This window comes from Gracilinanus agilis, chromosome 1 (genome assembly GCF_016433145.1).
Source record: "Gracilinanus agilis isolate LMUSP501 chromosome 1, AgileGrace, whole genome shotgun sequence".
Lineage (NCBI taxonomy): Eukaryota > Metazoa > Chordata > Mammalia > Didelphimorphia > Didelphidae > Gracilinanus > Gracilinanus agilis.
Genome location: NC_058130.1, coordinates 407,054,511 through 407,066,979, shown reverse-complemented (window position 1 = coordinate 407,066,979; position 12,469 = coordinate 407,054,511). Strand labels below are relative to the sequence as shown.

The 12,469-nt window shown below is 39.6% G+C and overlaps 1 protein-coding gene across 1 annotated transcript in view; it reads left to right on the top strand.

Moving 5' to 3' along the window:
* SIGLEC15 (sialic acid binding Ig like lectin 15) overlaps nucleotides 1–12,207 on the top strand; it is an 85,551-nt gene extending 73,344 nt beyond the window's left edge. Inside the window, exons 3-6 of the mRNA XM_044681658.1 lie at nucleotides 1,331–1,690; nucleotides 5,218–5,220; nucleotides 8,829–8,859; nucleotides 12,126–12,207. Of these exons, the coding sequence (XP_044537593.1) occupies nucleotides 1,331–1,690; nucleotides 5,218–5,220; nucleotides 8,829–8,859; nucleotides 12,126–12,207 (476 nt within the window). The remainder of the gene's footprint in view (nucleotides 1–1,330; nucleotides 1,691–5,217; nucleotides 5,221–8,828; nucleotides 8,860–12,125) is intronic.
* Nucleotides 12,208–12,469: the final 262 nt, after the last annotated feature.

Genomic DNA, 12,469 nt, shown 5'->3' with positions numbered 1-12,469 from the left:
CTATCATAATCCCCAGAGCATCTGCCAAACCTTCTTCTTTCTAGATTCCCACATCACTTTCTCTCCTCCACTGAATGGAGAACTTCAACTGATACACCACTAAAGTTATCCACCCAACAAGACCCAGGAAGTTGGTGGCTTAAAATAATTCACAGAGGTAATAAGCAGCAGAGGAATGATTTAGCCTCTGTTCCAGAGTCAGCATTCTTTTGACTGATCCAAGTTGTCAGTGGCAAAGCCAGGGCTTTAACCAAGGTTTCCCTTACTCAGAGTCCAATTACTCTTCATACCAAACTGCATCACCTCATCATGGAGAACTTGAGAGTCTATGAGAGCCCTAAGTGCCTTTCTGAATGATCAAAGATTCATCCATGTTCAGAAGAACTTCCATCTTGCATGTGTTATTGTTTTCTAACTCATCAAAAAATTGGCAATCCATAGATTAATACATAGAAATTAGGAAAAAGAACTTCAGAGCTAGAAGGTCTCTTAGAAGTAATCTAATACAACCCACTTGTTTTACAGAAAAGGAACCTGAGATCCCAGAGAAGTATAGTGACTTTCCCAAAATCATATGAAAATTATACTTTTATATTTATCATGCAAAATATAGATCCAAATTGCTTATACATTAAAAACATATACACATAGACAAACCCACACAGACATGCCCACACATACTGAAACATATATGCCACATGTAAGGAGGATGTCAAATTTAGAATCAAGAAATACAAGTTCATATCCCCCTCACAGTGAATAGAACACTAGACTTAGAATCAGAAAGACTCATCTTCATGTGTTCAAATCTAACCTCGGACATTTTATTAGCTGTGTGATCCTGAGCAAATAATTTCACCCTATCTGCCTCAGTTTCCTCATCTATAAAATGAGCTGGAGAAGGAAATGGCAAAGCACTCCAGTATTTTTTCCAAGGAAAACCCCTAATGGGATCATGATGAGTCAGACTTGACTGCAATGAATGAACAACAATTCCCAATAGAATGACAACATTACCATAGTTCACCATTATTTCCTATGCACTTTCTTGATCACCATTTAAACAGAAGACTACTCAGGTCTCCTTTAGAGGAGATGCATATACCATGGAGTCCAAGCCCTTCATTTTTCAGATAAGGAAACTGAGGTTCAGGCAGGTGAAGTGCTTTGTCCTGAGTCCCACTTCAAATAAGAGAGCTGAGATTTGAACTCGGGTCCCCCTGATTCAGGGCCCATTCCACCACAGAATGCTGCCTCACCTCATGACTTACAGAATGGGAAGCAGTGCCCTAATTTCACACCTGGTTTCATCTTGGTGGCTTCCCCCTAGCTGCTCCCAGGATCATCAACATTACGGTGCTGCCAGGCCCTGACCACATTTTCAGTGCTCGATGTACAGCGGAAGGGGAGCCCCTGCCCTCCCTCACTTGGACTGGTCCAAGTACTGGCAATGGCACCTCTACCTACAGCCAGAGCCATCAGATCACCAAGGAGCTCCATGCCCTGGCCCAGGATGGCCGCTACACCTGCATCGCCACCAACAGCCTAGGCCACGCTGAGGGCAGCGTCTACTTCTACAAGTTCCGAGCCGCAGGTGACTCTTCGGTGCTTCTGACTCTTCTCTTTGCCCTGGGAATCAAACTCTTACTGCTCCTGGTGATCCTGGGGGCCTTCGTGTGCCAGAGCAAAGGTGGGTGCTTCTTTAAGGTGTTCCCTGATCTAAGAATTCAGCAAGAATGGATTAAACAGAGGCAACAATAGACATGGGGATAGAAGGTCCTTAGGTTCAAATCTGGTCTCAGACACTTCCCAGCTGTGTGGACCTGGGCAAGTGGCTTAACCCTGATTGCCTAGCCCTTACCTCTCTCCTGCCCTAGAATTGCTACTAAGACAGAAACTAAGTTTTTTAAATTAATTAGTAAATTAACGTACACCCCAAAATGTAGACATTTTCCAAGAAATACTGCTTTATTATACCTTAGGGTATATCCAAGTCTCCAAAAAGCTTGTGACAGTAATGATCATAAGGCAATAGAGCCAGGAGCTATGATATCATTGGTATAGGGTCTCCCCAGGGGAGAATACTCCCTTTACTGATGCAGGTTGATATCTTCCATTTAGTCTAGAGTCCAAGAGAGTCACCTGGAAACTGAGAGCCTGGGAGCACACAACCAGGACGTACAGAGACGATATTAGAACCTATCTTTCTGACTTCTGAGCCAGCTCCATCCAATACCCTAGAGGAGTCAAACTCCAAAAGAAATAAGGCCCCTAGACAATCAAATGTAATAGACTGCTACTGATAGCAAAGCAATGATCCAGGACAATCCTGAGGGATTTATGAGAAAGAACCGTGGGAGGAGAAATGCAGAAGAAAAAACATATGACTGGTTTATACGGGTATAGGATGTGGGGTTTTGGTTTTTTAAAGATTACTGTATTACAAAAATGAATAATATGGAAATGGTTGTCAGCTCCGGGAGAGGGGGAAAAAAGAGGAGAGAGACACAACAAGAAGCATGTTAACCATGGGGGAAAATTTAATTTTTTTAAAAAAGAAAGCTCCTAAACTATACATAAGGATCTTTGCCAGTGTATGATGACTTAGAAAGCCACATATTAATATAATCTATGTTTTATTTTATTTTTAAATTTTATTTCATTAAATATTGCCCAGTTTCATTTTAATATGGTTGGAGTAGTAGGGGAAAAGGTGGAACCTATATATACAGTCCGTGTGTTTGACACCTAAATACTACACCATATTGCCTCTTTTTAATCTAAGAGATATTTGCAATGATCACATTTCCTCTTTGTATATAAGTCCTTATTTTCCTATCAATAGCTAAAAACAATTCCAACCAAGCAAACCTCAGTATCCCATATTCTTTGGCTATGAATTCATGAGGTTTGACTCCAAACCCTAAATCTATAGAATTTTGGAGCAGGAGAGATCTGCCTTCCTGCTCTGAAATTCTATAGATCTGTAGATTGCCACCATTCCTTTACATCCAGTCATCAAGGTCACTCACTCCCCAGCCCCTGCCCAGAGAAATGAGACTGTTGAATTTTCCTTTTTTTAGTGATCCCTCATAGTTTACAGTCCCCAAGGCTTAGGGAAATTGCTTCTTCTATGCAACCTAAAAGCCTCCTCTTTTGTTGTTGAGTCATTTCAGTCGTGTTCAAACTGTTCATAACCTCATTTGGGGTTTACTTGGGAAAGATACTGAAGTGGTTGGCCATTTCCTTCTCCAGCTAATAAGTGTCTGAAGTTACATTTGAACTCATGAAAATGTTTTCCTGATTCTAAGCCAATGTTCTATCCTCCATGCCATCTAGCTACCTCCCACTGTAAGCTAAAACCAGTTTCTTCCATTCTTGGGTTTCTGTTTTTATTTTACAGGCACTGGAAATGTTCCAAAGGTTTGAGAAATCAGCAAAGAAATGTAGAAGAAGTTCTAGTTTTAGAGGCAGAGGTACTGGGTGCAAATCCTGCCTCTGCTACCTGTGTTACTTTGGATAAGCCACTTTATTTCTGAGGCCCTAAGCCTGGTCGTCTGCAAAACAAAGACTAGAACCAGAATTTGGGATTAGAACACAGGATCTTAAAATTAGCCCTGGAAAAGACCTTTCACGCTTTTTAGTCCAAGTTCCCCTCTTATCTAAGATCAAATGAGATAACCCAGAGAAAGCACTTTGCAAAGCTTAAAACCCTACATACATATGACCTATTATTTTTATTAGCTATTATTAGCCAAAGTCACACAGAGCTAAATGGCAGTCAATATTTAAACTCACAAGTACATTGACTCCAAATTTAGGGTGCTTCCCACTGAAGCACACATCTCTAAAGTCCTTGCTAAATCCAAATTACTATAAATTCATGATTCATTCTAAGGATTTACTCAAGAGGCACATTTTAATGAAAATTCAGTTGCTAGAAATTAATTTTTCCTTTCTCCCAGAAGCTCAAAATCCTTACAAAAAAGAGTTCATTCTATTTGCACTTTGTTTTAAAATAGGACAGATACGGTGGTACAGTGGCTAGAAAATGCCAGGTCTGGAGTCAAGAAGACTCATCTTCTGAGTTCAAATCTAGGCATAGCAACTCACTAGCTGTGTGATACTGGGCAAGTCACTTACTGTTTGCCTTAGTTTCCTCATCTGAGAAATGAGCTGGAGAAGGAAATGGCAAACGACTTCAGGATCTCTGCCAAGAAAACTCCAAATGGGGTCCCAAAAAGTCAGACACAACTGAAAATGACTGAACATCAACAAAATCATAAATTAATATAAATCAGTCTCACAGGATCATAAAAGGATTGAAATGGTTTTTGAAATTATCTAGTTTTACCCCATCATTTTGCAGACAAGTAAACTAAGAACCAAAGAGTTTAGATCGGAAGTCCTGGGTTTATGACCCAATCTGCCACTAACTAGCTGAATGATCTAGGACGAAATGACCATTTCTTTGGGCCTTCCTATGTTCATCTCTAAAATGAAGGGATTACAGTGGAATTATGCATCGGCTAAAGGGGGTTAGGGGAGCTTGGGGGAGAGGGAAAGAACATGAAATATGTAACTATGGGAAAATATTCAAAATAAAAACTTAAAAAAAGGAAAAGAGAAGAGAAAAAAATAAAAAGAAATGAAATGAAGGGATTAAACCAGATAATCACTAAAATCCTTCTGGTGCTAACATTTTTCAATCCTGTGAGAGCAACTTACATTCATTTATACAGAAATGTAAAAGATTGCTAGAATTTAGTTCACTTAAGCAAAAAAAAAAAAGTCAAACCTCTTCCCTATTGCTGTTGAGGGCATCACCAATTCTCCCAGTTATCCAGGTTTGCAACAACCTCAATGTCATCCTCAACTTCTTACTCTCATTTGCCTGGCGTGTCAAATTTGTTTACAAATTTTGTTCTTTCTACCTTCTCAGAATCTTCTCTATATCTAATATCTATCATCTACCTATCTACAACATATAAAGACATATTTATGTAATTTATTTTTATGTATGTATATACTTTATTTTAAATAATTATATATGTAAATATATGTGTGTATATATATACATATATATATAAAACTGTTATATATAATTATATACTATATGGGGCAACTTGGTGGCACAGTGGATAGTGTCAGGCCTGGAGTCAGGAAAACCTGAGATCAGATCTGGTTTCAGACAATTACTAGTTGTATGACCCTGAGCAAGTCACTTAACACTGTTTGCCTCAGTTTCCTTACCTCTAAAATGAGTTGGAAAATCCACTCCAAGTATTTGTGACAAAAAGACCCCAAATGGGATCCCAAAGAATTGATCATGACTGAAAAACAACCAAATTACTAATAATATTACGTTATTTATATAATTTCTGTGTTTATACATACATAAAATGTATGCCTATATTAGATCTACATACATATATATATATATACATATATATATGTGTGTGTAATTCTTCTCATTGCTCCTAAAGATGCAACCTAGTCCAAGCCCTAATTATCTCCCACCCAAACCACTACATACAATAGTCTTCAAATAGGCCTTCCCTGACTCAAGGCTCTTTCCACTCAAATCCATCCTCTACTTAACTGCCAAGATGATTTTTCTAGGGGCAGACAGTCTGGCTGTGTCACTTCCCTTCTCTCAGTGAGCTCCAGTGGCTCCTTATTATCTCCAGAATTAAATATAAAGTCTTCTTGTATTTAAAATAGTTCTTCATAACCTGGCCCCTTCCTTATTTCACTTGACTCCTTTCCATGTACTCTTCAGTCCAGCTACCTTGACTTCTGAAATTTCATTCCATCCATCTCCAGGGCTTTGCACTGGCTATCCCCATGACCCAAATGCTCTGCCTCCTGATCTCTGCCTCTCATTCTCCTTAGCTTCCTTCATAACTCAACTCAGATCCCACCTCTAGTAAGAAGTCTTGTCTTTCCTGATCTCCCCAGATGCTAATCCTTTCCCTTTCAGATTAACTTCCACAGTTCTATATTTGTCTTTTACCACCTAGTTTTTTAGAAGACATTTTATTTTACCAATTACATGTAATAACAATTTTCCTCATAAGTTTTTTGAAGTTACATGATCCAAATTGTCTCCTCCTCCCCTCCCCAGTCTTGGACCTGGTTAGTAATTTGATCTGAGTTATACATGTATTTTCATGCAAAACCTATTTCTATATTGTTCATTTTTGTAAGAGAATACTAATATAAAACCAAAACCCCCAGATAAAGTAAAGTAAAAAATTTTCTTCTTTGATCTGCATTCCAACTCCAACAGTTCTTTCTCTTGAAGTGGAGAGCATTCTTTGTCGAAAGTCCTTCAGAATTGTCCTGAATTGTTGTATTGCTGTTAGTGGCAAAGTCAATCATATCTGATCATTCCACAATATTGCAGCTACTGTGTACAATGTTCTCCTGGTTCTGCTTATTTCACTCTGCATCAGTTCATGGAGGTCTTTCCAGTTCTTGAAATCATCCTGTGCATCATTGCTTACAACACAATAGTATTCCATCACTATCATATACAACAGTTTACAGTCTAGTTATTTTCATGTTGTTTTTTCCCACTAATGAGCCCCTTGGGAATAAGGACTGCATAGGTTGTTGTTTTCTGGTTTGGGGTTCTACCTTTCTTTATATCTCCAGCCCAAAGTACAGGGCCTGGCATAGAGTAAGCATTGAACTAAATGGTTGGTCACTGATTTCCTCATAGGGAAAAAGATTTTGTAAACTTTAAATCCCTAACAGAAAATGTCAACTATTATTATTTTACTAGAACTTTTCTTGGAGAAAAAGGAAATAGGAAGGATTTGAAGGTAGGAGATGCTATAGAAAGGAAGGAGAGGCCTCTGGTAAAATAGCCAGCTCTTGGGGGTATCAAGGTGGCTCAATAGCTTGAGAGCCAGACCTAGAAACAAGTAGATCTTGGGTTCAAATCTGACCTCAGACATTTTCTAGCTGTGTGACTCTGGGCAAGTCACTTAATCCCCTCTACCTAGCCCTTACTGCTCTTTTGCCTTGGGACCAATATATAGTATTAGTTCTAAGACAGAAGGCAAGGGTTTTTTGAAAAATAAATTAATAAAAAACAAAGGAACCAGCTTCCAAAAATCCAATCTGAATAAGTCTATGTTTGAGAAAAGAAGGAAGGAGAAGAGGAAGAGAGAAAGCATTTATTAAATGCCTACTGTATGCCAGTCAAGGGCAACTAAGTGGGACAGAAGCTGGAGTACTAGGCCTGGATTCTGGAAGACTCATATTCCCAAGTTCATATCTAACATCAGACACTTACTGGCTGAGTGTCCCCAGACAAGTCACTGTACCTTGTTTGTCTCAGTTTTCTCATCTATAAAATGAGAAGGAAATGGCAAATCACTCAATTATCTTTGCCAAGAAAATCTCAAATGGGGTCACGAAGAGTTAGACATAACTAAAATGACTGAACAACAAATGTACCAATCACTGTGCAAAACATTTTACAAGTATTATTTCATATGGTCCTCACAGCAACCCCTGGAAGATAGAATCTATTATTACCCAGATTTTACAGTTGAAGAAACTGAGGAAGACAGGGATTAAGTGATGGTTTGTCCAGGGACACATAAACTAGTAAATGTCGGAGGCTAAATTTGAACTCAAGGTCTTCCTGATTCCATCCCTGTGCTCTATCCACTGGGAGGGGTGCAAGAAGAGCTTTAATTTACAAAAAACAAAAACAAACACAAAAAAACCAGTCTGTTCTAAGTAGTTGATCCTGCTCTTTCCCAACAATATTCAAAATGTTCTAATCACATGACTGACCTCTTGTTGGTACAATCATTCTGATTTTGTATTGCAAATAAACCAAGCAAAATTCTTCACCTATAATGAATCAATGACCTTTGACTTCTGGGAAGGAAAGAAAGCATCATTACTTTGAGAGGTCCCCAAGACATATCTATAGGGAGAAGAGATCATCTGGAGTCCACTTCACCCCTAGGAAGAAGTTGTTGCTCACATAATATAAGTTAAAGGTCATTGGAAAGATCCCTCTGCCCAAAAGAGATTTGTTATTGACAACTTTAATGATGGCAATCCACAATTATTGATTTATTCCTTTGATTAAGGAGTTGCCTTTCCTTCATCTTCTTTGAAAATGGATATCTCCCTGGAAGAAGTGGCATATTGAGTCCCAAACATCTAGATATAAGTATCTTTATGACAGGGATTTTCAATCTTTTTTTGTGTCATGGACATCTTGGCAGTCTAATGAAACATATGGACTCCTCAGGATGATATTTTTAAAAGTGTAAAATAGACAAGATTAAAAAGAAAACCAGTTATGTTGAAATAAAGTTGTAATTTTTTCCAATCTAAGTTCACAGACCATCTGGATCCCATCCATGGACCACTTTGGAAGCTGTAGATCCTGGGTTAAATTCTCCAGTTTATTTAAAGGGCAGGAACACTAAATGTATCAACAGATTTAGATTTAAATCCTGGCTCTGATATTTACTAGTGGTATGACCTTACATAAGTCACTATATCTTTGGGCTTCCTTTCTTCATTTGGAAAACAAGAGGGTTGGACTTCGATAGGTTGTACTATCAAATTATATACTTAGACAGGAAAGTGTAGAATAATAGAAGAGATGAGAAACAGGACAATGAATGCCCAATGCTATACTCCATCTATGTATGCAGCCTTGGGAAAGGGTTCTAATGGGGACAAGGGAAGAATATTCCACGAGAAAAATGGAAATGAGGATAGAGAGCATTTGCCTCACTGGAACAGGGAATGACACTGACTGTATATATTTCCATCCCATCCTACAGCGCATTCAGCAGCCCAAGAGACCCTTTCAAGGTAAGCAAGTCATTTTCCATCTTCTTCCACCTTCATTCTTTTCTTAGTCCATAAAAATAGAGCTCCTGGCTTCTCCCAACAGTTCCATCCAGCTGCTTTTACCTCCTATATTCTATTCCTGATTCCGAGGAATTCACATTCATTCAATAGTATTGAGGGTTCATATGGAGAATAGACCAGAAAATGAGGCCTATACTGGGATCAGTTATCTGGCACCAATAATGCAGAAGGTACAATAACGTTTGGTCTTCCTCTCCTCCATCCAAATCCAATTTTTCATTCAAAGGCAGGACGGGGCAAGGATTGCAAGGGCCCATCTGTGCCCATGCTGGCATGTCAGGGGATCATTCACCACTGCTATAAAAGAACAATGCCTTGAAGTGAAGCAAATTGCATCAGAAATATAATGCTTTCCTTGACACCCGTTATAGTATGAGACACCTAATTTCATATAGACTTTGTGGGCTTGAAATCCCAGCTTATCACCTAGTCCTTACCTCTCCCTCCTCCTTCAGACTTTAGCATTCCCAAGAAATCCTTAGTTCTTACTCGAGTTGGCTTCTGGTTTATTTCTTCTTTTGGATCAAGACCTGAATATCACCAATCTTCCTCCCAACCCCCCAATCCTTACCAGGAGTTTTACTTGGTAATTCTATTAATTACCAGCATGAGTTAGCTCCTTGTGGTGATCTGATGAAATCAAACCCACCAGCTACCTGGGAGGATGTGGGAAGATCCAGGACTGCCCCTGCCTTTTGCCCCCACCAAAGGCAAGGCTCAGTGTGCAGATGTAGATGAACACAGGAAGCTGATAGTTCTATTGCTCTGGGCTGAGACTGACTTGGTCTAATCTGGTGGTTCGGGATTAGTAATGGAAAGAAAAGAGACACTCATAAATCCTCAAAGGGTTAACAAAGGAAGTTTAGTTTAAAATATCATGGAAAGGGAAGGTATTCAACAAAGGTACAGTCCCAGTTCAAGGAGATGCACTACCCCCCTTCTTTGTCTCTATCCATAAATGCCCATGGTCAAAAGGGTATGGGACATCTGCCAAGTCTCAGTGGGCACTGACCTCTTCTGGGCTGGCACTTTCTTGCCCTCAGAGATTACAGAGCCTCATCAACAGCTCAAGCCCTGATCCAAACACTGAACCAATCAACTCTCAGGAACAGCTTCCTTGACTTTGGGTGGAAAATGATTCCAAGGCACCCTAGTAGATGGCACTCCTATCATAGATAACACTATCTCTCACAGATGGGCATAGACAACTCCTAATCTAGAATTTCAAATCAAATCTTTACTTTGAGTCTAAAAGAAGCTTGCATGTCTTAAATTGGTCCCTTGTCCCCACCTGACCCAACAAAATTATTGATTTGGAATCTTGTATCTGGGAGGAGAAAGAGAATGTCAGAATCTTTTGAGTCTCCTGGTAGATGCTATTCACATTGTATAATAGGGAGATCTTTTCCTTCAGATAAAGGGTCCCCCTCTAGCCAGGATGCAATGATGGACACCTTGGCTTATGTACTGGGGGCAAGAAAGAGTGAAGGGGTGGAGGAAGAAGAAAGTGCTCAGGAAGAAAGTTCTGCCAACAGCTTATATTAGGCATCAATGTTTCTGGAAGATCCTCCACTGGGCTCAAGGAGAGAACCTAGATAAGTTCACTAGAGAGCCACTTCTGAAGCCTAGCTTTCAACTGCATTTAGTATCAACCTCTTACAAGGTTGCAAATGCTTCTTAGAATAGCCAGGGTTTTTTGTGTTGTTTTTTTTTTAAGAAATCTAGTCCAGTTGTTGCTGCGACTCTAAGATTTCTGAAACCTCATCTTGAAAGATACTACAGGGTAAGTGTTGTTCAGTTGTTTCAGTCATGTCCAACTTTTGGTGGTCCCATTTGGAGTTTTATTGGCAGAGATACTAGAATGGTGTGCCATTTCCTTCTCCAACTCATTTTATAGACGAAGAAATTGAGGCAAAAAAGAAATTGAGGGTTATGTGACATGCCCAGGGTCATACAGCTAGGAAGTGTCTGAGACAGATTTGAATTCAGGAAGGTGAGTCTTCCTAAGACTGGCACTCTATCTACTTCACCACCTAATTGCCCCACCATAGGACAGATAGTGATTATAATTGTCTGAGCCTACCAGTGTATGCAGAGAAGTATGATGAAGAAAAAACCCATCAGAACTTTTAGGAAACACATGCTGATGATTAGGGGGATCTGCAGAGCAGAGAAGAAACCCATCCTGGGGTAAGAAGGGTGGAAGTCAAGCCTGGATCTTGGATAGGAATAAAGGGAATAAAGATGACAAACCAAATCAAGAAGAGTTTCTTGGGAAAGACAACATCAAAAGGATGAAACAGAGATATGAGCCAGGTTAGAGGCAGAGGCACTAGTCCTCCAAAGTTTACACGGAATAAAAAGACACTTATGAAAAAGTGGTATTATTGGTAGAATGATGGTTTGCCTGATGAAATCCACCTACCTACCTCTGGTATTACTTATTGATTGGGGTGATGAATAGCTTTTTCCCCCGTAACCCTACCTGCACACACACACACACACACACACATACATACACACACACACACATATACTATTTACCAGCTCAGTGAAAATTAAATTTAACAAATACTTAATGTACATTGATATTTATGTATATATAATGGACATACATGTGAGAATATATTGAAGTATATGCATATAGTATAATATATATAGGGTGCCCCAAAATTCTTAACATAATTTTAAGCTGTGATAACTTTTTAAAAGCTCTGATAGCTTAAATTTGTGCTAAGAATTTTAAGACACCCTGCCTACACAGTTATACACACACACACACATATCCAATGTTAGGTACCGAGTGTGTTTGTAAAACAGATGGAATCCCAAGAAGGTAAGAAAGGGTTCCTGACCTTCAGGAAGTTATATTCTGGTTGGGGTGACAAAATTCATACATGGAAAACATTGATAAAACAATGCAAGGCAGAGAGGACTTCCTGGAAGAGGTGATATCTCTTTTGAGACTTGGGGGGAAAAAAAGAGACTTCATTGCATGGAGTCAAATCCTATTAGACCCTGAATTCTTACACTTTCAACCCCACATGCTCTCATGCCTGCACTACAGTTCAATCTGAAACAAAAGTATGTCATTGTTTCCTATTTCCTAGCTGAACCACCCTTTTCCCATCTGCTTACTGCTCCACTTCTTGCTCTACTAGGGTGGACCTCTTGCTGCCATGTTATCAGTATTCTCTTGTCAGCAGGCCACAGGTTCAGGAGTCCAGTTATGAAAACTTGCACCACAGCAACAACCGAACCCCACCAGCAGCTGCTGCAGCACAGTGATGAAAAGCTGTCATGCTACCACCTCTGAGAGAAGCCTCAGCCATGTGAGCAAGTGCCTCACTTTCTCCTTCCCTTGGATATCAGGGAGAGATACCTGTGCCCCCCCCCCAAAACCAGCAACACACAGCCCAGGGAAGCAGGCTAGTCATTTCCACCCTTACTTGGCTGACTTCAGCTTCTAAAAAGATTATCCATGCAAACATAGGGATTACCAGGAAAACCAGAACAGTATATAATACTGTATGTATGACATATGGTCTTA